The sequence below is a fragment of the Anarhichas minor genome, unplaced genomic scaffold, assembly GCF_050575085.1.
Source record: "Anarhichas minor isolate MPS153535 unplaced genomic scaffold, ASM5057508v1 ptg000074l, whole genome shotgun sequence".
Lineage (NCBI taxonomy): Eukaryota > Metazoa > Chordata > Actinopteri > Perciformes > Anarhichadidae > Anarhichas > Anarhichas minor.
In genome coordinates this window covers 2,990,099-3,017,505 of record NW_027466520.1, presented here as the reverse complement: position 1 = coordinate 3,017,505, position 27,407 = coordinate 2,990,099, and the positions used below count along the sequence as shown (strand labels likewise).

General features: G+C 44.6%; 1 protein-coding gene across 4 annotated transcripts in view; it reads left to right on the top strand.

The window, feature by feature from the left end:
* The window catches only part of arhgap21a (Rho GTPase activating protein 21a), a 71,507-nt gene that overhangs the window by 20,606 nt on the left and 23,494 nt on the right, over window positions 1-27,407 (top strand). For 3 of the 4 annotated variants that reach the window (XM_076080794.1, XM_076080792.1, XM_076080793.1), the window contains exons 3-4: window positions 17,625-17,813; window positions 20,479-20,500. In XM_076080794.1, the coding sequence (XP_075936909.1) occupies window positions 17,625-17,813; window positions 20,479-20,500 (211 nt within the window). Of the gene's footprint in view, window positions 1-17,624; window positions 17,814-20,478; window positions 20,501-27,173; window positions 27,194-27,407 lie in introns of those variants that run through there. The other variant, XM_076080795.1, reaches the window with a different exon arrangement.

The window sequence follows — 27,407 nt, the reverse complement described above, 5'->3', positions numbered from 1 at the left end:
AAAGGGGTGTTTGCTGAGTCGGCAGACTGACAGACCCACCCGGTCTGAGTCAGTGCAGCGTTCACATAAAGAGGCTTCATCTGTTCAAGGCCTCCATTAAGGCTAAGTGTCTTGTCTGGTGTTACCCACACGCAACCCTTCACCTTTCGCCCTAACCTTGAAACCTAATTCCATTTAAGTTGCCCGGTGAAGGCTCAGCATGTGTGTGTGTGTGTGTGTGTGTGTGTGTGTGTGCACACATGTGTTTTCCACCACATTAATTGTTGTTGGTGCCATGCAGGAGTCCTCAGATTATAAACAAATCTAATGCCTAATCAGTTGCTCCAGCTCTGCCTCACCACCATCACCGCCTTCTCATTTATATGAGATGTGTAAAAAAATGTATAAAAGACAATGAATCATACACATACATCTCAGCCAATGGGGCACCCACATGTAGGTTGTTGGGTCATTTGGTTTCAGGCCAAACACGATCCAAAACTGGCAGAGAGGCACCGGGTGTTCCCAATGACTGTTTGCTGTTGAAGCCATCTGGCCCTTAATCTGGGTTTGCAGCACCACCAGCAGCCTCTTACAGTAACACATAAACTCACACATGTGCCACATCCCAGCGCAAACAATCACACTTTTGGGCAACTTTTGTTCAACTAGTGCATGTGATCATTTCATATTCTAAGAGACCATTATTTCATATTCAAGTTTGGGCCTCCAAAGGGTGTTTGTGTTTGATAGTAGCTCTTTGTTTCGGGGACAGATTGTGTTTATTTGTTGTGCATTGCATCTTTATTATGCATGTGTGCTTGATTTTTAATGGCCGCTTAAAGGCAAGTTTTCCTAAAAAAAGAATTCATAACCGTGGATAATTTCAAATATTTGACTTTGGTGCCTGCAGCAGTTAAATCTTTTATGATGCTGGTACAAGACGTTTTGTTTCCAGCGCTGCTGAGATAATACTTCATAAAATAAACATCTTGGGATCCAGTTGTGCAGCCGTACAAAATGTTTCTCTGCTGACCCTGTGTTCATCTCCAGCTGTTTTCCTGCCAAGTGTCTGTGTGATTGACACAGCCTCATAACTTGTTCATGTTTAGACTTTTTTGCACATTACGCCCCTCTGACTCTACTTCTCTCTTGATTTATTACCTCAGTAAACATTGTAAACATGAGTTTATGGCCTCAATCTCTAGTTTCAAGTCTTCTTCAATACAGCATGATGTTCATTTAGTAAATTATGGTCCATTTAGAGTCAAACAGACCATAAAGCCGTGTATGCTTTAGGGCGGGGCTACCTTGTGATTGACGGGTTGCTACCAGACCCGTATAGGGCGTCTCTACGTCACTCCTCCGCGGCCCAAATATGGTCACTTCTGTACAGTCCCTGGCTTTTACATCAGGTAGGTGTCAGACACCTACCTGATGTAGTTGCACCCGGCTGAGTAACAGTCAGGGCCGGTTGAGTCGGTGAGAATAAACTATTTACAAAACTACATGCTTTGCCTTCCATACGGACATAATTTATGTAGATGAAAATGTATTGTCCCAAGTACCTTGGAATGAAAAGCAAGACTAAACGGGGGCGATTGTGGCTAAGAGGATAGCAGGGCCGTCTTTCAATCAGAGGGTCGGCGGTTCAAACCCCGGCTCCGGCTCCGCTAGTCGCATGTCGATGTGTCCTTGAGCAAGACACTTAACCCCAAAATTGCTCCCGTAGCTGTGCCTACAGTGTAGAAATGTGATAGACTCTGAATTGTAAGTCGCTTTGGATAAAAGCGTCTGCAATGTAATGTAACGTCCCCTTGATGAAACAATAATGTTTATTTGACCCTCGAGTGGTTAAGTGAAGGGTGTGTTTGACGGGAAAATTAATCAGTAAAGAACACTTAACAACTCTTATCTTTAAGTGCTTCCTATGAAGGGTTAGTCAACTTGGACTCGTTTACCCTAGGTTAAGAAAACACAGACGGACAGACAGACAGACGCTCACTCACTCACACAGGGTTCTGATTTGTCAGCTTCGGGGTCTCAGCCCCCCCTGGAAAAAAACCCACGGGAGGAACACATTCCAGTGACTAATGGCTCAGCAGCTCCACGCTGCAGAGCTAAATAGTCTTCTTTTCTTCAGCTCATCTGGCCCAGGTCCTCATTACATAACTGGGTTTGGTTGGACAGACTCCCCGTTAAAGGGAGATGCTGCTCGGGTAAACGGTCGGCTCTAAAAATAATGATTTGATCCAATTTGATATTTGTGTGTCTGTCAACGCATCGCGTGTGCCTGGCTACTTGTTAACAGCAGGCGGCCCGTGAGCTATTCTCCACCGAGTGACGTTAGCGCTCAGCTAAAAGACGACATTCTTCTCCCCTCGGCTAATACAGGACGTTACTGTTCGGTCACACCTGCTCCGCCCTGCATAAACCCCATGTCTGTCTGAATGTCTGCAGCAGGTCACATGAACTCCCTTGAACTCCGCCCTGGACGGCAGCCCAGGCTGACGTTAGCAGCAGCTACGCACCATCCAAAAGCATTTTTAAACTGAAACCACTCAGCATCTCTTGAATCATCTGTATTCCTTTATTTCACCCCGACTCTAAGGCCTTATCTCACTCACCAGGCCCGGCGGCCCTTTATTTATGAACACAAAGCTTTCATATTCTTCTCCGTTCCCGTTTGGATTCCCACCTTTTTACGCCAAGTTCTCATCCCCGTCTATGTTCCCACCCATAAGTCCTGCAGGCTGGTCTCATCCTATACTGTAGCTACGGTAAATAGTGCGGCATAATTCGTAGGTATCCCACAAAATCATTTTGAATGTAATGCACATAATAATGAAGGAGGAAGTATAAAGACCGCTGAAGCGCACACACGGGGCTGGTGGTAGTAGGACGGGTCCAACAAACAAGCCAGGAGATGGCATTGATTTATTCGTCACGTAACTTGTGTACTTCAGTAACGGCAACTCCGTCGTTTTTTAAAAGCCAAACAACCATCTTTTCCGAATGCTAACTAAGTATTTTTGTTTCCTAAACCTAACTGAGTGGTTTCCTGTGAAGACAGAAGTTTATTTGGAGAAGACCGTATACAAGTAATGGGCGGAAAACGCACAAAAAGTAAAGGGGTAACTCTTCGTATCGTAACATTCTAACCGTTAGTCGAGGATACGTTGAGTCACGTAAACCCAGACTCTGCACCGACTTCACTGAGAAGTACCAGCTGGCATTAGAAGGCAGCTCAGACGAGATGTAAAAAACGCTCTCTGATTACAGTCGTGCTGATCCACAGAATCACTCGGGCCATGAATCAGACCTGCATCCTCTCTGAGCTGCTGCCAAATGAACTGTGCAGGAACGCCTTCTCCCTGCTGCAGCACTAAAGACCGACATGTCAAGAAATTAAACTGTGTGATACTATCTCACAGTTCTGGTCGGGTTTTCTTAGGTCGTGACATTTTAGTTTTTCACTTGCCACAACTGATGAGTAGAGCTGCAGCTAAATATTATCTCAATTATTGAAAACAACCTGGTTTAACAGGGTCGATGTAGAAGTCTTTAAATGTGAAATAAAAAGAAATCTGTAAATCTTCTAATTGGACAGTTACTTGATTATTCTTCTGTCGAAGGATTAATCAACAAATAGGTAAAGCTCTACTGTTTATTATATATATTTATATATAAAAAAAACATACAACGGCTCGTCTTCGTTACATCCAAACACCATTGCATTTTGGTCCATTTGATGAGATGCAGCATGATGTCACTAAGTGAGGTTCTGGGCGTGTACGTCAGCATCTTAATTGATGAACTCGAAGGTCTGATGAAGTGCTGCAAAAGGAGGGGGGGGGGGATGAGAAGACGCACCCATTGGCAGCAAAGTGAAGGATGTAGGGAAGTGGAGAAAGGAGGGAGGGGAGGGCAGATCCACAGGACTGTGTCTGCTCCTCTCAGGCCACCAGGGTGTTTTCCACAGACCAGTATTCCTCTCTCACACACGACGGGCATCCACGATGACTCACAGTGCACGTTGTCTTGAATTCCTCCTCTCATTCTGTTCTATTATTTTCTCTCTCCCCCCCAGTCTCCCTCACACTCCTTCTCTAGCTTGGATCATTATAGCGGTGTAATTTACAGCTCTTGGTCAGCTCGGGGCTGTGTGTGTGTGTGTGTGTGTGTGTTGTTTAAAGGGCGTGTCCCACAGTCCTCATCAGTGTTGGCTCCAGTGCAGACCGCCTCTCTGCATTACCAAAACCAGATCTGTCTCACACTGAGTCTCTTACAGTCCTTTACAAAAACGCTGATTAAAATGTCTTTCAGTATACGTGCATGCATTTTTACCTTTTATGTGGGCAGAATATAAGCAGCATATCCATAAAAGCACCAAAACCCTGAGGTGTGTCCATAAGAGAAATGGAAGATAGAAAACAATAAAAAGCCAAAAGCGATGCCTTGAAATTGCTCTTTTTCTCCGACTAAATAAATTCAATTTATAAGGCTATAAAACAGGGTAATGCAGCAAATCCTCGCACTTGAGAAGCTGGAACAAGCAAATATTAGAATTTTGGCTTCAAAAATTGCATAAAAATAGCATCAAAATAGTTTCTGATAAGTTCTTTCGTCAATTCACTAAGCAACTCTGAGAAAACATGAAACAGTGGCATTAGCCCGAGAAGTGGGGACACAGTCTTGTGTGTGTGTGTGTGTGTGTGTGTGTGTGTGTGTGTGTGTGTGTGTGTGTGTGTGTGTGTGTGTGTGTGTGTGTGTGTGTGTGTGTGTGTGTGTGTGTGTGTGACCCTCCTGTCATGTGTGACAAGTTTCTACAGAAGTAATTAGGATCAAGAGAACAGCAGCTGCTGCTTTGGCTGCAGAGCTCAGCAGCAGCAGCAGCACATGTTGGAGAAGCTGCACGTGAGTGAGGTAAACACGGGATCTCCAGACGTGACGGCAGTTCATATCAAGATGAATATTTCATATTCCATCAGGCTGCAAGGTGTATTTTTAGAGTCTGGGAGCGTCTCTCCAGTCGCTTTATAAATGTTAAATGTCAGTCGTGAATATTTCACGAGGAGAGATGACGTTTGTTATTTCCTCGTTGGATTCAGTCAAAAGGTGTTTTCACACTTCTTCTGTTGGACTCATAAGGATGATTAATCTGTAGATTAGTTTTCAATTAATTGAATAATTGTTTATATGTGTTACAAACTGAGAAAAGCAGTTCAACTTTTTGAAATCAAAAAGCTGCAGACTTTTGAATCAGATTCCCACAAATATTAGCTAAATCTTTTCTACATGGTATGATATTTTATTATGTATTTTCTAAATAATGCTTTGGTACCAGGCTAAATGCTGTAGATTAAATTTAAATATTCTCGCATGTAAAACAGCGTCACAAAATCACTGTAATCTCTCAGCGTTGAAAGGGTCTAATCACAGCAGAGGGCCTCACTCAGTGTTCGCTTCACTTGTTTTCATACCATGACTTAGGCTCATAATCACGATCATTTTGGGCTTTTGGTTCCAGACAGCCTGGACTACTTTATCTCCTTTCTAATGAATAAACACCTGAATGAATGAGGCTTCATTCTGATGCATGTGTGTAGTCGCCCGTCGGCCATGCGTCTGGAAAGACCGCTCCCTCCTCCACCATTCAACCTCCAGCAGGCCAACCTCAAACCTCAGCCGAGGGAATTCCAAGATCCACTTACACCGCTGCTATATGGGCTCTTTTATGAGACACGCGTTGGCTAACGGCAGAGTCACGCTTTCTCAAAGGAGCCCTTTCAGACGCGAGCGACTTAGTTTACATTCGGGGTGGACAGGTTCGTCCATACGTCCCGCGCTGCTGTTTGAGCAGCCCTCGCGTCTTGAATCAGGTGTTTGTCTGCGCGTCTCACCCTCTGATTGATGGTGTCTGTGTGGAGTTTTCCAGACGTGGGCGGTGAAGCGGCGTTGGATTGGTTCTGGTTTTATGCAGGGTGAATCCTGCTTTACCTCCGGAGCCACTTCAGCACATAAAGCCCCGTGTCTGGCGGGTTGAACTTGACCCATTGGTACGTAAAGACTGCTCTCCAATCCCTGGTCCCTCACGCAACACCTGCAACTGCAGTTCAGACCCGGTATAATCAGATTCAGACAGTGTGGATGAAATTGGAGTTTTCTCATTTGTTTATTTTAGCTCTTAATAAAAGGTAAATACAAGCGCCGACACCATGTTTTCAGTGGATATCTATATATTTCATTGTGGCTATTCTCGATGCCAAACTGTTATTCTGAATATTTAATATCAGACATCGGTGTGTCAGATATTGCATGTTGACCCACTGATGTCGACCTCAGACACGAGCTGATCTCACGTGACCGTGCCGGTCTGACAGGAGCACCGCCGCGTCTTCATTAGCGCCTCCCGGCGATGTGAGGGGCTCTTCCTCGTGTCACCATGTGGTGATCTCCCCAAGGGGGAACCGTCTGAGCCATGAGGAGAGATGTAATAGTCAAACAATGACAGGGAGAGGTTTTTTTTTGTTTCATTTATTATTATTCGAGAAGGGTTTCAGATGGGGTGGGGTTTTTCGGCTGTCATCACTAACATATTTTTTTTTTCGCTGTCTGCGAGCAGCTGCTGAGGAGTGAATGAGCGGACCACTGAATGCCTGATTGGCAGAGGCGTTTGTGTGGAAGTGTCGAGGGACCTCCGGAGACAATTGTCCAGATCGAGCCCCCCCCTCCCGGCTCTGGCCTTTTGTCCTCCCTGTTAGTTTTTGTGGGTGAGTTTCCAACCCACAACCTCTCCTCTCTGCAGCCACCGCTCCGTCTTGAAGGAAATCCCCTGTATTCTTGTTTCTCCTGGACGCGTTTCTTCTCTGCTCTCCACAGATGGTCTCCACAGCAAACTGTGACTTTTGATCGTTGTTTTTGCCAGTGGAAGAGGAGCGATGCACTGGCTCATATATATATATATATATATATATATATATATATATATATATATATATATATATATATATATATATATATATATATATATATATATATATATATATATATATATATATATATATATATATATATATATATATATATATATATATATATATATATATATATATATATATATATATATATATATATATATATATATATATATACTGTGTGTGTATATATATGACTCACGGGGAGTTTAAGCGGTAGCTTTTGGAGTTGTTGCGTCATGACTTATGTCTGAGTTGGATACTTCTTGAATTGACAGGAAGGCTGGTGCCAACTTCCTCCTCACAACAACAGCATGCGTGAGAAAAGGCAGCCATTGTGCTGCTGGTGGGTTTTATAATGAGGACTTTTAACCGTGGCTTTGACATTTCTCGGAACATGATCTTTTACTTTCGTTAGATGGGGAAAACAGTCGTTCCTCCTTTGAAACTACAATGTAAATGTGTGTGTGTAGTCGTAGCCATTCTAGCTGCTACATCTTTTCCATACATTATATGACTTAACATCATCTACTTTCTGCATTTAGAAGCAGGATATGTTGCTGCTAAAACAGTATTTTCTACTTTGATAGACCAAAAACGAAAATGAGTCGACTAAGAGGGGACAGCCCTAAAACCTATTGCTTTAAGCAGACTGTTTAGAATATTCACTCTTAGTATCTTTGTCCTCATTTACTGTCTCAGGTTCTTCCCTTCCCTCCAGGAAAGAAATGTTTACACCCAGAACACCCCTCCCCCCCTTCCTTGTAGAGTATTGGCACCTGATAATGCATTCAAATTACATTGTGGGACCTCATATGCAGTACCTGACTCCATTACTGCCTCCTCCACTCAGATTGAGGCCCTTATCTGAGCCTGAAACCAGATCAAGCTGCTCCAGTATCGGCCTGATCAGCCTGCTGCCTCCCCATGGCAGCCGATTGTGGGGTTCGTACCCCCCGAGGGCCCTATGAAGAAGGGCATTATGGGTGCGCGGCGGTGTGGGCGCACAGTGGAAGCAGTCTGGTCCCTCGCCCTCATTAGCCAGCCCTTTGTTACAGTAAGCCTTACCTCGCGGAGCCCAGATGCAGCATGTCCAGATTAGATCTCACACCCGCCAGGAGTCCTGAAAAGCCACCCTGAATCGAGCCTAATCCTCCTGCAAGACTTTCTCTTTTCTTCTCGCTCTCTGCACCACACACACACACACACACAGATATATAAAGTTGGTCACACACGAGAACCAATCAGAGACTTCAGAATGACTTATTGTAGTTTTTAGAGCCCAGTCGGTGGCTTGTGTCTTTAATCCGCGTCCAGAGATCCCGTCAGCTGCTTACGGACCACGGGCCCCTTTCTCCCCCTTTGTTACACAAATCAGAGCTGCAGATAATCATCTAATAAATCCTGGACTCCACCATTTGAGGGGATTCAAATGAAACAACCTGGTTTTCATTGTGTTGTGTTCTCCAGAAACGTAAACATCTGAAACAAGTTTTACTTCTCAGGGAACACAACTTTGGCTGTTAAATTTGAGGATTTATTCCTCTGCTCAGTTTTGGCGTACTGCTTTCAGTGTAAATATAAGAGACAGAACAGCATCACATTTAGCTCGTTCAGCTTTTACACAAACTGGACTTGTCTGCCGCGGTGTTTTAAGCACACCACTAATGTAATTTCAGCTTAAATAACGCCACACCAGTCTCTGGGAAAAGCTTGTCGATTTCTCCGCCCTCGTCTTTATTTCACCACAGCCGCAGTCTGGATGTTGTCTTTGGCCCCGCGTGTCATGTTGTGTGAAGCCGCAGGGCCATCTGCAGAACTATCAGCGATGGGACTCCCAAGACCGGATTGCACCGTGTCGGGTCCAGCAGCCTCGAGTGGTAGCGGTGCAGAGAGAGCGACAAAGACCTCTAACCCTTACTACACATACATTACTCACAGCACCGCCCTCCACACCACGGTCAAGTCGATCTTATGAACTGGCCTGTTCCGGTGTTATTTTTAGATTTCATGGGATGGACGGCGTTGCTTACAATTTACACCTCCGTGTGATCTCATTGGTTTCTTCAAAGCCTTTTCCTAGCTGCTGCTAAAGAGCTGTGGGTTTTGAAAATGGCCGTTAACCTGCTGTTGTCTGTTTCATACGGAAGTAAACTGAATTAATTGTTGGAAACTCAATTCAGCGTCTTCACTGACTCATTCAGGTTCACACAGATCAACGGTATGATATGATGTGTAGGCGAGGACGTCTCTGCAGTACGACAATATTTCATTTAAAACAGTATTTTGACTCATATTTCACCTTTGACAAATATTGCACCTCCTGCCATTTGAAAATTGCATCAGGCCGTATTGCGATCTTGATAACATATGTAATAATTGTGCAGCCATGCCCTCTCTCTCTCACACACACACACACACACACCATTCAATCGTCGTGCTAATCAGAGATCAGATAAGCACTTCTGTATGAGTTGAAATAGCTTGAGCCTGATTTGTGAGTAACTTTACGGTAGACCAGTGATTGGTCATAAGAGCAGGATATAAGTGGCTATTTCCTCAGATGGCTTACTGACGTTACACTTGGTAGGAGTAAAATACTACATGTGTGTTGTGAAGACATGGAAGAGTACACCGTCTCATACAGTCTATTGTTCTTGACAAACAGCATTTTCCTGATTTTTCCTTTGTGTTCAGGCTCTGATGAATATGGCCGTGACACGCCTCTGTGAACGAAGTCCTTGTGTTGTTTACAGCAGTTAGTTAATTGGCCAGAACGTGATTTCTCTGCTTATTTTTACGCTGCGACTACAATGCACTAGAGATGACCTGGATTATCCCTTAAGCTGTGTCATTGAAACGCGATCCAGACGAGTAGCACACAGCGCACATCTAAATCCAGAACACGCTCGCGTGAATCCTTTTTCTTTCACTTTGCCGTAGAAAAGCATCCGCAACTCCTCGGCACCGTGCTCTGGCCTTCATGGCGCCTTCAGACACACTGATCAACAAGAAGCGCCCGGCGAGGACACCCCATCAGTCCAGTGGCCGACATTGCTGTGGTGTGGTTCGTTGCCACGATGACAGCACAATATTTCGGGGCGGCGTGTCTCGTTTTCGTGTCTGCATGGCACCAAAATCCACTTCCTAGCCAACAGGAATTCCACTGAGGGAATCTCTCTCTTTTTGCTCATCATGTGTTTTAGATTTACAGGAATTCAGAGACGTATATATGATGTGGGCTGAAACCCTATAACAGTGTACCAGAGGAGGTGAGAGGCATTGTTTGGCTGCAGATCGTGCCTCTAATGGGGACGTGGGCTTCTACATATGCAGTAAGACCATTGTTGTGAGACTTAATCCTTTGTTTTGGCTTCCACGAGTCAAGTGTCTCAGCCGGCCCGCGTCTATTTCTGCCGTCCTTTCCATCCGGAACAGCGCACGCTATATTGAGCTGAGTGAATGTGGTAACAAGATGCTCATGACGAAACACTGAGATGGAACATTCCTCCGCTGGGTTCCTCATGTTGTTTTCATCGTCTCGGACGGCAAATATTCCCTCAGAATCACAACAAGTCTTCCGCCGTTTCAGCAGACGCTCTCATCCGCAGCGACTCTACGAACCGCAGCGGCTGTAGACGGACGCGCTGTAGCCGGGGTTGGAAGTGAGCCAGTCAACTCACAATTATGGGGACAATCTGTGCCACTGATAACTCACCCTGGAGACATGGTGAGGTATTGAAATTCAAAATGGACAAAAGGGCGGACCCATTGTCCTCAAGCAACTTTTCACAGCCTTATTCAACATTTAGCAACGGACCATTCAACAGCGCAGAGTCCTGATGGAGCGGCACCAAAGCTCTGGAGAGCCCTGAGATGAAAATGTGATTAAATATTAAATGGATGTTTTGGCCCTGCTCTCTACCGGAGAGATTTACTAAAAGGTATCGGGGCGGAGTTCGTCCTGCTCTCCCGACCGGCTCGCTGCTGCTGAATTAAAGGAGGTTGCCGAGCCTCTGTGGAGTTTTGTTTACCTCGACGGATTAAGGAGGCATTCCCTTGTGGCGTGGCCGGCCTCTTATGTAATACTGCAAGGCGAGTGGGGAGAGAGAGTCGCTGGTTGTGGAGTTTCTATTTACAGACTCTAATTCACAGCAGATTGTCCTGAGTGAGGAGGAAGGGTTTCACTGTCATGGTCGAGGTGATTTTCAACCATTATGGGATAGTTTAAGGTATTGAACATGTAATCTTTGGGTTTGTTACAGCCAGCGTAGTCAAGGCCACCTAAACCTAGAACCAGGTCAGAGACCCACACTGCATGACTCGTTTCAGATAAAGTGTGGAACATACAAACTATAAACACTCCTCAAGTTGATCTGAAAGATCCACATCCCCATAAAAACACCCCCAGAAAACAAACAAGGATTCCTGTGTACATGAGAACCTCAAGTGAGGTGGAAGCATGCTGGGAGAAAAAAGTGAAACTCTATGAAACAATAACAATGATAACGGAGAAAATTGTTCCGCCCTAACAGATGCAACAAAGGAGATGTCAATCAAGCGTCAAGCAGTCTGTAATCAGGCAACAGAGGTGGAGACGCCTGTGTTGGTCCATCAACAGGCTACTTTATAGTTGTAAACTTTATCCGAATTCAGTAGAAAAATCACATTGAAATGTCTGTTTTTTTTTTGTTAATCTAGTGACTAAAATCCTATAAGTCAAATTGATTATTGGGGAGTTATGCAAAGCACCAAATCCTGCTTAACCCGATCTTCATTCTACAGCATGCATTGTGTCACACTTTGTTTTGTTACCAATCACCTGTCACACAAAGGAAAGGTCCCTGAAATAATCTCTGAAAATCTTAAACTTTATTCCAACACCTGTCATTTTATTTGGCACGTTTGTTAATTAAACTCGACTGTTAAACTATAAAAAAAAAACGGTTAAAAGCTTAACCAGGGCGAGGGCTGCAACTACGCTCCTAACTCTATAGATTACATCTGTTGCGCTGCTTATTCTTACGTAACCGCGTTCATCCATATGGACCCTGTTAAATAAACAAATAAACAAATATTCGGGAGTTACCGTGTGTTTATGCAACTCCTGGTAGTCTCCCTGACCACACAGCCTGCCACCCAGGCGTCGGCCCTTTGTAGTTGCCAGATGAGCTGCAGGCATGCAAAGGTGGGTGGGATCGGCTGTGGATCTTTGTGCCTTATAGTTTTCACAGAACCCATATGCGTCCTTATCTGTATTAGCCCCACTTGACTTCCTCCGCAGGCTGTGAAAACAATCCCAGTTATTCCTGCCCCCTGACAGATAGACACGATGTCCCGCTTGTGTTTCCGACTATAAAAACATTTTTGAATATTCCTCATTTTTAACATACCTTTGACTGTGTGTCTTTTTCGTTCTTATGATTTATTGATTAGCCTCGACACAGAAGTCTGTTGGTGGACGCATTACAGCTAAAACTTTTAAAGGTTGCCAGCGGAAGAGCTGCGTTAGAGAGAGATGGAGGAGACAGGAAAGGGAGAGAATTCACTTCAGGCCGCCTGGTGTGTGTGTGTGTGTGTGCATACTTGGGAGAGAGTTTTGTGTGGTGGGTGCGTCAGTCAGTCGGCTCTCTGCAGTGCACTCAGCCGCTGTGCTCTCCTCTCGGCTGAGTGGAAACATCATGCGTCTGTGGGACGCCCCGTTTCCCCCCAAACTGAGACCAGAATAGACAGTTGGAGACGGACCGCGGGAGGAAGAGGGCGCACAATGGACTCATCCAGAACCTCGGAGTAGACGACGTGGAAAAGAGGAACCAAAAGACGCCAAAAACCAGATTTTTGAGGATAGTTTTCATCTATTCTGCCATTTGATCTCACCACCTCAAACCTGGCTATGCCATGCTGGCTCAGAGGAACGGGCTACCACCGGGCTGTAAGCCGGTTCCCCTGAAGGATCGCGACGTGGACGTCAGCGCCGAAGGGTGCTGCGCCCTCACTCCGTCCCCGTCGTCGGGAGGGTGTCCCTGGGCTCGGCTGGCCGGGGTGGACGGCTGCCTGTCGGAGCCGTACTGTCTTTGGTTCCAGCTTCTGGCCAGAGCGTACTGGGGGGAGGTGGAACTGGGGCTCACCAGTCCTAACCGCAACGTGTCCTGGGCTCGGCTCAGAGAAGCCTCCAGGAAGAACTGTGTCCGCTCTCGGGTAAGGACACTTTTGCATGACAGAGATGGAGAGCATCCTCGTGAATTTGGCATTTTACGGAGGCAAGTTGTGCTCCGGTTTTTGCAGGCATTTAGGAATTCCCTGACTCGCTGAAAATATGTGTTGAGGCGATATCAGTGTCTGGCAGAGATGTATAAGGTTACATAGGAAGCATTGGAGAGGTGAGGGGCGGCTACACTCTGTTGTGCTGTCTGAGGAATTTAGTGTGCGTCATCCTGCTCTCCAGCGGTAAGGCTAGTCCTGTTTCACTGACCGATATCTTCTGTAATGTGAGCGTTTTCTGTGTCAGTGTGAGTGTGTGTGTGTTTTTGGGTTTAAGGTTTCATTTATTGTTGGACCCTTTTTGGAATTTCAGAGTGACACTTTGCTGTAAGCTGTCAGAGGAAGATGATGTTTATTTTCCAGCTGTGCTTATTTTAGAATTTCTTCTTCTGCCATTACTTAGCGAGGACTGAAGTCTCCTCCTTTGTGGAGGCAACTGAAGGCATATTTTCCTATAGTATAGTGGACAAGTGTGACTAATGTTAAAGTCTGTGGTCGGAGAGGGAGAGAAGTTTGGAAAGAAAAGGCAAGAGGGAGTGAAAGAGGTAGATCCGTGAGGTCAGACGTCCCAGGGGTGACTCACGCGCTTAAAAAAACAAAACAAAGAAAGAAATGGTGAGGAGAAAAGCTGAGTCCACAAGTAACGCCATTCAAATTCACTCCTCTCATATACATAAAGAAGCAGGAGTGGGCATGCAAATGCACCGTCCCGCAGGCCACGGCACCATATGGCAGCACGCAGATCAAACCCTCGGTGTGCACATGATGGAGACTGTTCTGATGAACAGACTGCATGCATAATGAAGTCATATTTATCAGGTTAACTGTGGGAGCGTGTTTGGAGCAGATTTACAGTATCGTGGCTGTAGTTTCCCTCCACACTGTGCCATGCTGCTGCTTCTTTTACCGTATAAAGAGATGGATAATGTGTGTGTGTGTGTGTGTTCCTACTCAATGGGGCATTTGAGCCAAATGGCTTAGCGGTTGCATAATACGACGTTACATTTTCAGCATGAAATCAAAACAAACAGCAGAGTCGGGCTGTCGTTGCTCTCTGTAACACTGTGGGCCGTGGCTTGCTTCCAGCTCTGCACCGCTGGGTATTGGTGGTGATTTCACCAGTCACATCATTAAGCCCACACCCATCCCACTCTCCGGAGGCCTCTACATCTGCTGCTCCCGGACCGGCGGAGGAGAGGTGTGGACAGAGAAGCCTAGAGGGGCGGCGGGGGAGAACGTCTTTGTTTTGGATCCACACCGAAGATGTGTTTTGGTAGGAGGAGAGCCTGCGGAGGGATCCGGGTTGAGGCTGAGACTCTTGGCAGGCTCCCGTAGCCCGTAGCCACGATGGCAGCGTTAGCGAGAACCACAAACGCACGCCCTGCGGTGCAGCGGTTCAGCTCCATCATTACGTCGACGATAGATGTGACAGAGGTCTCGCCGCTCAGACAGCTCGCAGCAGCGGGAGAGGTCCGAGTGTTTCTCAGTGGTGACGTTGTGATTAAGAGTTATTGCATATTTCCTGCTGTATGGTTATGGAAGTTATAAATCTGGGTTGTTATGTTCTTAGGCTTTAGAAATAAAGAATCAGAAAGGAGTTGAAGTCCTGGATAGATTATTCTCAGATTTGTATTGTTGTCCTGTATGTTGGGCTATTGCAACACCTAACAAAAAATGTGTTTGTAGGCCGGCAACTATCGATCATTTTAACTATCATTGATTTTCTTTATTGATTAATTAAAGATGCTAAACTCCAAATTCAGAGCATTAATATAGCAGCAAATGCATGTTAGTGCACGTGAGCGTGCCCCACTGGCTAGCTCATGGCTGCTGCTCTGCACTGCTCTCATACGGCGGTTACAGCCGATAAAGTCGTTCCGACCCACCGGGTTGTTGCGGAAGCGTAGCTCCCACCCTCTGGTTCTGTTTCAGGTGTGACACCGTTAGCTCTGTCCGCACTGTTGTCGTTGTTTGCACCGTTGGCGCTGTTTGCATTGTTAGTGCTGTTTGCATTGTTAGCGCTGTTTGCACCGTTAGCTAAGCCGCAGGCTCGCTGCCACCATGTTGAGATCTGTATGGAGGCAATGGAAATGCTGTGAATTTTGTATTGAGCACTTTAAACTTTTGGTCTCTAAATTGTCCCAAAATAATGAAACGTGCTTATCACAATTTCCCAGAGCCCATTGCAACATATTCAAATAGTTTGATTTGTCCAACCAACTATCCTAAACTCTCAGATATTCCAGTTACAAAGCTTTATGAGAAGGAAAAGCAGCAAATAATTACATTTCAGAGGCTACAAATATGTGTTGGGCACTTTTGCTCAAAAAATGACTAAATTATGAAAATAATCTGTAGTTGCAACTCTACATTGTATAATGTAAAAACAATAAAGTTTTGATGTAATTTGTGACCACCCACACGCCCTCTGTTTGTGTGTGTGTGTGTGTGTGTGTGTGTGTGTGTGTGTGTGTGTGTGTGTGTGTGTGTGTGTGTGTGTGTGTGTGTGTGTGTGTGTGTGTGTGTGTGTGTGTGTGTGTGTGTGTGTGTGTGTGTGTGTGTGTGTGTGTGTGTGTGTGTTTGTATTGTAACATCATCTTCAGGAAAACAGGGTCGTGACTGTAAACTTCTCTGACTCACTCTGTGTTTCCAGCTCAGCTACAGTTACCATTTGAGAGCGAATCCGCGTAAACACTTTGTCACAGGACGGTTTAAATGCAGAGTTTTGCTGCTGATCTACACATCAGCGCATGTGTCGTGTTATATAGGCATGAATGTAATGTTACTGAAGCTGAGAGCTGCCAGCACTTAAGGCTTGTTTTCATCCCGTGTTAGTCACAGTAGGAATGTAGAAGATAAGTCTGTCATCGTGCAAACACGCCAAATAGCCCCGCAAAGCCCCAACTGTGCAATAACCGAAGCCACATGTATGGCTGTGTGCAGCTCGCGGCAGTACAAATGTGGCTTAAATGACGACCCTGATTATTTCGACAGATATTGTGATCACTGACATGAACCACAACTTAGGAACTAAATTATTTGACTGCATTTTTGGCCTCTGTCACCAACATTTTTAACTGTTTTCATCTGGGGGATGCCGAATGTGCTGAGTGAGAGGATTTCTTTCTGTATCTGCAAGAAACTCATGTCTTAATCAACAGCTTCTACTGAATGTGTCACGTTATTTATCCATTCTCACCGTTTAGACGGATCAGCAGCAGCAGAGGAGATCAGTTTGCTGCTATTTGAGGACATTTTTGTTTCACTGGTGATGGCTTTAAGAGTCTGGGGACGTTTTGAGCTCATTGACACTTAATGTACGTGACGATCAAGTCAGGAAAATAACACAGCTCAGTAGATTAATCCCATGATGAACCAATGATGTCGTGGTGGAAATGAAGGGCTTTGTTTGAAATATGTTGTATGTTTGTATCAATCTGCCTTTGTGTTTGTGAAAAACAGCACATTACAGTCTACAAACCATACGTCAAGCTTCTTGTTAACTCTTTTCTTTTTTATTCTTAAAGGTGTAAACCTCGTCCACAAAAACACACCTTTGTTATTGAGCAGCATCAACCCACCCTAGCCCGACTAATGACATCTTTGTCTTGCCGTTGGCTGTTTCATCTGTGAAAACAAACTTTTCTTTGTTTAAGCCAAACCGCTTCTCTTTACACAATTACCGAGGGCCGAAGTGAACAGAGTGACTGTATTTGTTTTGTTTATGCGAGTCGGTTCTCAACAGTGAACACGTGGACATGACAGTTTTACTATCAGTGCGTCATTGTTTTCACAACCACATTTGATTGACCCAAGGGTTCAAAGATACATTTTGGGTTACACAAGATTATGTATATTTTTTTCCAACTTCTATCAATTATTTGCTTATTTTCTCGTTAAATACAGGATCCTCTCACCTGATAGGCCTCGACAAGTCCTTTTGAGTTCAAAACAAATCTGAGAAAGAAAAAATATTACTTCAGGAGTAGGCGTTGCTTAAAAAAAATCACCAGGTCAAATCTGTATGCTAAAGCTGCTTAGCTTAGCTTGGCTTAGCATAAAGACTGGAAACAGAGGGAAACACCTAGTTTGTCTGTCCAAATGTAACAAAATCTGCCTATCAGCACCTCTAAAGCTCAATCTTTTAAAAAAACAAAGCTGAATCTCTTTTCAGTCTTTATGCTACGCTAAGCTAACTGGGTTCTTGTAGCTGATAGCTTATATTTACCGTACACACATGTGTGGTATTAATCTTCTCATCTAACTCTCAACAAGATGACTGTATTGCCCTAAATTAATTATGAATTAAGCGCTCCTATAATTTCCACTTTCTTTCTGTGTCAACAGTGCAGTTTTTTTGTCCTAAAGATCAACACTGACGTACCCGTTTGTTTGTGTTCTTTTCAGGCCAAGCAGAAGGATGGGCGCGATCAGAGCGAGGGGTCGACCGTGGCGTCTCTCGGGGCCGAGGAGGAGCCTTTTTCGTGGCCGGGGCCCAAGACGCTTCACCTGCGCCGAACCTCCCAGGGCTTCGGCTTCACACTGCGACACTTCATCGTCTACCCGCCGGAGTCCGCCGTCCACAACTCTCTGAAGGTGACACAATGTCGTCTCTTGCCCAAAACACAGACACAAAACAACCTTTATGTCACGTAAAGCAGTGGGCTGAGTAATTGCTTAAAATAAGCATGAAATTGTGACCGTTGAGGTAAGAAAATATACTCCTGTCACCAAAGTAAATAGACTTTTGCTGAATCAAGTGAATTTCAACTGACTTTATTTAGCTTTTTAGTGTCTGCAGTGATTAGAAAACACCTGATTTGTGTGACACAGGGGGAGAACACGACCAGAATCCAGACTTTAAGCTGCTGTTTGAACACGGCTGTAGACAAACGCCTCAGTATTCAGTGCTGCTGGGACATTAGCGATGTGTCCCAGTTCTACACTACTTACTACCTGCGTAGAGTATGAACTATTTATCATATTTATCATGCTGTTGCTTGTCTGAGATCCTCCTGAAGCTGTTTCAACACCGTCCACCACTTGTTGTAATTCTTTCCAGCTGTGAGGAGCTCCTTTATTTCCTTTGTGCAGTAGAGCTGTGAAGTGGAAGGAAGTGTTTTTTCCAGTGTTCCCATTACAGATGTTGTCTTTTAATGATATCCTGGATGTTGGTTAACACAGAAACAAGGGACTTTAATGTAAGGATTGGATAGGTTTATGTTATTTTTCACTTGTGGAATCGGCCCTGGTGGAGGTCTGGACTCTCCGAGTGTCCTTCTAGTTTCAACTTGCTTTCTTTAGATTGTTTTTTTTTCCTTAGTTTGGAGAACAGTACAAAACACTACAATACCCACAGGTTGGTTGTTGTTGTAACGTAGAAGAAACCATTTAAGGGTGCAGATTTAAAAAGCTTCATCACAAAAGAGTGGGAGTTGTGGTTAACTTCTCGCCTTACATTTCTATGTAAACAAGCATCTTTTGCATATTGAGGTTATTTGAATGGTAAGTAAGTACCGCATGAGCACTTGCAAATATAATGAATATTTAATCTCCTCAAGAAGCTGAGACGACTTGTTTAGTTGTGGCCACGCTGACACAGACTAAAGAGCAGTACCATGATATATGTGAGCACGTCATGTCGGTAGTGCACAGCCTCCCTGACTTGTGTCATCCCACCTGGGAAGTGTGCCAGCTGTGGATAACATCAGCACCAATCAGCTCTTTGGTTTTAATCCTGATGTTACAGCACTTCCGGCTCCTAGTGGGCACCGACTAACGCACACTAAAGGGCTTTGGCTAAATACCACAGGGCTTCTTTAACGGTAGAATGTGCCGGTGTTTTCTGTCCGCCTTCTCAAAGCTTATCATGGCCTCCTGACTGTTAGTTTTTGTAAGTGATAATTCAGGATAAATTGGGTTTACGTTTCTCTGAAGTGTATTTTGACAACCTCTTCAGTTTGCAAAGGAGGATTTCCTCCAAAGTTAGCATAGTTTCTTCTGTTTATAGCTTTTGGCTTCTGTTCTGCATGTTGAAAGAAACTGTGGCACGACAGTTTGGATTTTCAGACATGTGTGTAACCAAAACGATGGATAGTTTCTCCCAGAGGCCTTCCTGGGTAACACAATGTTGTCCAACGTTGGCCACTACGTGCTCGGTGGTCTTGCTGTAACGATAACAGAAGGAGATGAAAGTTTGTGAACCTAAAATTGAACTGACATTAGCAGGTTTGATCAGAAATCCGGAGCCCAGCGATCTAAGATGCCTACGATGCAAAATGAAGTAAAGCAGAATTCAGCTTTTAGTCTCCTGCGTAACAAGTTGGCGTTATTCTCATTTATTCATGTAATTAATTCTGAGACATCGATGTTTAGAGTTACACAACTAAAACTACATTTTGTGTTGACTTTGAGCCGACTGTCTTGAGTCATCTGAGGCCTTCTTATCATAAGACGGGATTCTGGGAAATACTCAAACCGAAGCCTTAAACTTCAATCCGTCAGGTCACACTCACTGTACGCCCGGACCAGTCCTCCCATTACGTAACCCCATCCTTATACATCCATCACGTTTCATTGTAATTACTTTCAGGGTCTTGGGAGTGGAGCTCTTGATTAATCACAGTTTGAGGGTATTGGGGTTAGCTTGAAGAGGGTCAGAGCGTCTTAAGGAAAGCCTTGGGAGAGCAGGCAGTCTTTAAGGATACATGCAGGACATGTGTGTCACTGGGGAGAGGTGGATTAAAGCAGGAGTGTGTGGGTCTCAGCTGGGCCTCCGAGGGAAATTAGGGTTAAAATAAACACCAACATGGCTATGAAGTGGTTTTTGGGTTGCTATGTCTATCAGTTTTAAGTATGCAGCAGTGTTAAATGATAATAATATTTCTCTGTGGATCATCTAATCCTTTATTCAGTGCTGAGAGATTCCTTCTAGTACTGTAACCAACTATTATCTTGATTACCAATGCATTGCTTACACTATAAAATGTAAGAAAATATGTGTTGAACACAATGACTCAAATGATTAATCGATTATGAAACTTGATTCTGAAAAATGGTGGATGGAGGATGATTGGAGATGGTGAGAATAACGATGTGTATTTTTATTTTCCATATGAAATAAACAGATATTAAATGTTATATTGAAGTGAATATACTGATGCAAAAGATAAATAAAGAGATAATTCCCCCCAAAAAAGGGAATCTGTAGAATGAAATAAAATTAACTTTCATCATTTATTTTCTGTCTTTTCTCCTCCAGGATGAAGACAACGGCAGCCGAGGTAAGTGTTAAAAACCACCTGTTTAATGTTCCCTTTATTTTGAAATCCCTGCACGCATTAGAGATGTGCTCTGTGATCTGGGACCTCAGGTGTCGCAATAAGAACGACACAGAAAGCATTTACTATTAGCTGTTCTTCAGTAGCTCCCCAGAATAGAGACCAAATTGGGATTGACAGTCCATTACTCTTAATGTATTCTCTCTCCTTAGAGAGATCGGTCTGAACATTTCATTAGCGTTGGCCCTTCAGTCCCGTCGATAGCTTCGTAAATGCACTCATTTGGCCCTGGCATGGTGCTGGAGCCGGCGTAAACAACATGGTGCAGGTGAAGCAGCGGGCCACGATGTCGTGCTGCACTTTGCTCTTCGGCCGCAGCTTTGCTGTCAGCTTTGGCGAAGGCCTCGGCATTCCTGAGAGCGTCCGGCTCGCCGTTCCAGTCGCTCGGTATTCCGCTCACGTCTGCAGCCCGGCATGAATGCAGGATGGGTCGCTCCGCTGCATCTGAAGCCTTCTTAAACTGCTTCCTGTCTGTGCGGCGTATAGCAACACACAGCACGTGTACGTCTGCTCCCATAAACATGCACAAAGGCTGAGCAGCAACAGCCAGGTCTTAAAGAAATAATCCGTTGTTTAAATAAACATCCACTTCGTTCCACTCATCACCACTACCTCGTTCATGTAAGCTTTTGTGTTTTCTCATCTAAGCTCAGGGTTTTGGTCGATCTTTCTTTTTTTTTGGAAACGAGCCGATACCTCTCTGGCAGACGCAGACGGTGTTTTCTGTTTGTAATAAGTGGGGGAGAAAAGGGAGAAGATTATCGTCATTGGCTGCTTGTTTGGCTTGTAATGAACCCAAAGCCCCAGCAGGTGTGATTCAGTGAGTTGTTATGGCATGAGTGGACAGTGAAAGTGAAGAATCCAGGGTGAGCGCAGGGTTTCTGTGATGATTCTCACTCTTAACTGCCTCTCAACGTGGAAATTGAGAGATTCCTGTAAGTGTCCCTCATCATCCCTCTTGGCCCTTGGTGTCACATTCCTTACACTACCCCCCCCCCCCCCCACACCCATTTTTAACCCCTCCATGTCCACCTGCCTCATTCAACACAGGCCTCAAAACATTAAACAACCCACACACTACGGGCCCTGCTGAGGAGGGAGGAAACCCCGCAGGGAATGTGTGCGGCTGCACATTCTTGAACTTGGATTCCTTTATGTGACTCTACCTGAAAGAAGTCATGTAAAAGCCATGTGTGATTGTGTGAAGAGGTACGGGGGCAAGAGCATGAGAACCACTCACTGCGAAGCTCAATAGATGGAGAATAATGATCCCCCCCCATGCTGACACAGGAAGTCACTTGGCTTACTTCCAGCCTCTCATAAATCCTCCTCTGCCTCTCAGTGGTGATGATGCTGACAGGTAGGAAGGCCACCGCTGACAGCAACAAGGGCAGCAAAGTTGATCAAGATATTAAAACATGTTGTGTGATTGTGACTTTGCTTCTGGACACGGAGCTGGATCTTAGTATGAAGAAAAAGGCTCAGATTTTACTTAAAATAACTAAATTGTGTTGCTCAGAGATAAAGACCGATCTATGAAAGTTCTGTTCATCTCGTGTCTACTTCTCTGTGTAGTTAAGCCAGCTGTGACCCTTAATTGTAGGTTTCCCTTTCACCAAACTCTCTCCAAACTGCTGCTGATTGTAATTTGTGTCTTCTGCTCAGCACCACCGATCTAACTCTGGCTCCCAGTGATCACGACTGGTTCTAAAACATACACTAAGCTTCCATCCTGTTAGTCACACCTCGCTGGAACTAATGCAATCTAACACAGCAGTACTGATACGCATCCCTTTATGAAGGTTATGGAATGGAGTAATAATAATGTCAGTATAATGTGTGTATACTAATAATATATTATGTCACTGAGTTTATATTCAAACATTTCTTAAGCACTTTTTGTCCATGTCAGCTAAAAGGTTGAGATATAAAGTTACTTCTTGACCGTCTCATTGTCTTTCTGTTATGTAGCAGCATGTAGGCAGAGCCTGAGCGGGCTAGAGAAAGAGATTAGTTGTGGGTTTGAACTCGTAGACATTTAGCTTTGGTGTCACATATCTCCCCGACGCCTACAAGTTGTTATTGTTGCTATGTGACCACCCAGCTCACTGCTGGTCACGATCACAGCAAGCAGCACACACCCGCAGCATCGAGGAAAAACAGCGTGAAGACTCGCGGACCGAGGCGGACAAAACATCCAACGTGTTCGGTCGTTTTAACATTTAAAGAAAGAGAAAGTTTCATTCTGCAGCTTTCTCCAGTCTGTGACGTTCCCTGCAGCCTCTGCACTGCAGTTTATTTGCTTGACTCTGAGCCAGTGTGTGATGAGGCTTGGTGTTTGGAGGAGGAGGGAGGGGGGGGCTGCCGACCGCATGTTGACTAGCTGGGTGTTGCCGCTGGAAACACACCAGAAAACATGGACACACACACACACACACACGCTGACGTAGATACACAGATAAACAGACGTAAACAATGACATCCAGCATGTCGGTGCATAGTGGAAGCGGAGGAATGATGAGCGTGTCAGCTTTGGATCAGTTTGTTTCCTCTCACAGCGGTTGTCTACATACCAAATCTTCCTCCTCTATCTCACTTCCTCTCTTCTTCCCTCCCTCCCTCCTCTCTGTCTCTCCCCCCTTTCATGTGTCTCTCTCTCTCTCTCTCTCCGTCCAGCTGCATATTTTAGCAGCTTGTTGAAGGGTGAAATCCGAATGAGGCGTTCTGTGCTATGCTTATGAATCTGCGGTGCCTCAGCAACACAAGAAAACTGTCTCCATCTGTTTAAATATTTGTTTTTCACTCAACGGGAAACACTTTTCTCTGCAGATACCGGCTTTATTTCCATTTCTCTTTTCTTTTTGGGTCAGATTTGAGTTGGTTCCCATAAAGTCTGCAGAGGGAACGTAATGCAGCACAAGCAAACAGAATTCCCCAGTATTCTCCAGTGGGCCTTTCAATGCTCCACCTTCTTTAACAAAGCTGCGTCCAAAGATCTGTCTTTCTCTTCTCTTCTTTCTCTCTGCGCTCTAACCTGCCCGCCTCTCTCTCTCTATCTCTGTCCTTCTTCTTACTGGAATCAATGATTTTTTTTCACTTTTCCAGTTTGAAGTTGTTACCACGAGGCCTGACACTGAACTCCCCAAATCTAGATTAATTTAATATTGTATTTTTATTTCATTTAATTCTGGCTGCAAGTGGAATTCCTGACCAGTTCTTTTCATCTTGAGTGTGACATCCACATAGAAGTTGTTGAACATGAAGACTTGAGTCGTAAAAGCTTTTTTTAGGCAAATGTCCAAATACAATTGACCGTTTGCTCCCCTCACTTAGGTTTTCAGAGTCAAGAGTCAGCGGGTGTGACATGCAACAAAGGTCCCGAAGCTGGAACCGAACCCGCTACCATGCAGTAATGTTGCATGTGACAGCTCACCAGGGTGTTACGGTGCCACACATTTAGTTCTCACATACTGTATGCAGTTTGCAGTTATAGTTATAACAGATTTACCGGTAGAAATCATAGTTATTTTGAAAACAATTGGTTCTTGATTTCATTTCTTGCTGGAAAATGTAAATTTTGCTGAATTTGAAAAAACGTACAGATTTGATCAACTGTAGCTAGTTAGCTAGTTAAGCTAACTAAAGCTCAATGTCTCAAACTGACTTAATGAGTTGTTTGGACGTGAGCATCTTGTATTGAATATGCACTTGATGCTGTCACCATGTATACAGTCTGAGGCTAAAGCTGCACGTTCTGTGAAACCTTCCTCACCTGTTGAGTAAATCATCATCATATGAATCTCAATCAAAGGTCTGCATCTCAATTACAGAACTGACGGGAGCAATTAGTGGACCGTCCATCACAAAAACAAGATTCAATCCAAGAGTATGAATCTAAAACGCAGAAGCGAGAGAAGCGACACCACATTCCACGTTCACAGCCAGTTGGCTTAAAGCAAGAGACCGTATTTTAGGCTCGGATCTGCAGGTTCCAGATGTTTGTCGCTTGTTCCCTCAGTTAAACTTTACCTCCCTTGGTAGATAGTTTCTCTTGATTCACAGAAAGAGAACAAAACACTGAATCAAGTTTATTCTTTATTTCACCGTGTGGTCAGTATATCCTTTTTTTTTGTTGGTATTTCGAATTCATAGAAAAAAAAGCGATGGAAAGTTCTCCACTACCTTCCTGTCTGTGCTGGAATAAACAGTGTGTGTGTGTGTGTGTGTGTGTGTGTGTGTGTGTGTGTGTGTGTGTGTGTGTGTGTGTGTGTGTGTGTGTGTGTGTGTGTGTGTGTGTGTGTGTGTGTGTGTGTGTGTGTGTGTGTGTGTGTGTGTGTGTGTGTGTGTGTGTGTGTGTGTGTTGTAGCGGCGGGGTCGGGCATGTCTCTCTCAGGTTAGGAACGCTACAGTCGAGGAAATGACTTATTTTGAAATGATCCTTGCCCTGCAGGAATGTAGCCCTGCTGGGTTTTACACATACTTGTACAGTTCCAAGTTACATATTTTGTGTCCGTGATATCTTCTCCCATCTGTCTCTGGTGAAATAGGAAACAACATGCTGGGACAAAAGCTCTTAATAGCTGTAGTGTTTTTGTCTTTCTACTGTTTGCTAAGTCGATAATGAACTTCTCTCGCTCAGTTTTCTTTGGTGAGAACTTTTTAATAAGCACGTGAAGGATCCTCATCAAAAGTGCTCGTTAATATCATGTATGCTAAAACCAAATACATGTATAAGCTGGTGTATACTGGCATCTCGAGTACAAGCTTGGTTCTGGTCTCCAAAAATAGCATCAGTCGGGAGATATAACTCATGTTCTTTGTGCTATTTTGCTGAAGTTTACGTACTTATTTACTTACATGTAAGGACAAACTGCTGACTTGACAGTCTCAGTGATGACGGGGGCTTTCAGGTGTATTGATTTTAGCTAGAGTTGTGTTTGGACTAGTTAGTGCGTGAACTTCTTCTTGGGAACGGGAGAAACAAAGAATCACAGTATTTATTGTCATGACGGCTGCGGCTGTTGTCTTCAAGCAGTCCGGTTTCTTTGAGGAGGAGTTTGACAGCGAACAACTTCTTTTGAAGGGAGTTGGGAGTTTATGGATTCATGTAAAGTGTACTTGTGCTTTGACCTTCCCACACTATGGGGGGAACACGCTGTGCCAGGATCATGTGCCTCCCATTTTCATATTCCTCCTACTGGACGAGACCCGACACAGATAACCATCTAAACACATGCACGGTCCTCCTCCGCTTCAGCATTGGGAAACAAAACAACACTTCTTCTTCTCAGTACCAGAGCGCAGAGCAACACATCTGTGTAGGTTTCACTATGTTTTTGTGTGTCAGTAAATGCGAGAGTGACACAAATGGTGAAGAAGAGTGAGCTGGACGGAGAGGTATTACGCAAGGGTTAATGCAGCGAGCGGGCAGCGGGCCCAGCCCTCTGAAGAATAACATTATCGAACCCAAAACCCCGGGGGGGGCTGGCCGACACAACCGGGCCCAGCTGTGCAGCCAGAGAGCAGCGGTGACATCCAGCCAGCGGACTTTGCTCTGCTACAGTAGATTGGACCGGTTAGGGTCGTATAACACTTACAGTAAGGAAAATAAATTACATTTTTGTATCGTTTATATATAATTGAAACGTGAGGCGTGGTTCACATCGAGACATTTTTATGATTAGAAGTGCTTTAAAGCGAGCAGAAGCCAGCAAACGAGCTCAGGTTTTGATGCTTTTCGTCATCATACATCATAGTATTCTGAATTTCTTTGGGTTGGAAATGCCACGTTGAGCTGGTAAATCTGCCCGATCGAGCAAGTGGTAAAACACTAATTAAACACGTCGGTTTTGTTCCAGAGCTGAGGATGGAGGTAGTTTAGGAGTGAGTCATCTCTGTTGAGAGTCACAGCACAGATCAGGCACTCGCGAGAAAACGGCGGCGGGTGAAGTCAGAGTTTACGGACTGAAGCTTAGCTTGAAGCGAGTATTTCATTCATCCTGGAAACAGGAGTTCAGTTTGATTTACTTTAGATTAATTTATTTAAATCTAGATTAAACATGACAATTCACTTTTGGTCTTTGTTCTCATTTGATAACAACTGCAAAATAAACCATTTTTACAGGGGCAAGCCAGCAGCTTACATGATGCTGTACTGACTGGCGTTGGTAAACTTCACACGTGTCATCTACTGTACTTTGAGCAAAATACCTGCAGTTATTCAAATCAATTTTTAAGCCAAGATCTGCCTCAAGCGTGCACCCGCTCAGTGTAACACGATGTAGTGACGTGTGAATGAAGAGCCTCATCCACTGAAACATTCGCCCCAAGAGAAGCCAAGGTTACTCAACTCTCACTCTGAGTTTTGGAACAGCCAACAGTCGATTTGGAGATTTCCTCCACACAGTAGTTTGTGCTTCGGTAAGACAGTTGGGAGCATTAAAAAAAATAATATCCAGAGCTTTAGATTTCCACCTTTAATCCTGTTCATCCAGCTGCGTGCCATGGAAACTTCCAGAAATCCAATTTGTGCTGCAGAGTTGGAGCTCGGTGAGATTGGCTCGGGATTGGGAGTTTGCCGAGTACACAGAGAGAAGGGGGCATTGGGCTTTGTTAACATCTGTACCTTCACCTCAGGTCAGTCATGTCCTACATTGTGTCGCTGACGTTACACATAAATGCATCGGTGCACATTTTCCCCTCCTGCTCTGTGATGGGCTGCACTAGAGCCGCACTGCAGCTCTTACCTTCTTTATATATATGAAGCTTTTGTCATGCGATCATTCACCGGATCGTCCAGTGATGAAATACAGTCACAGTGTTCCACTGCTCCTCTCTGGGAACGATCACG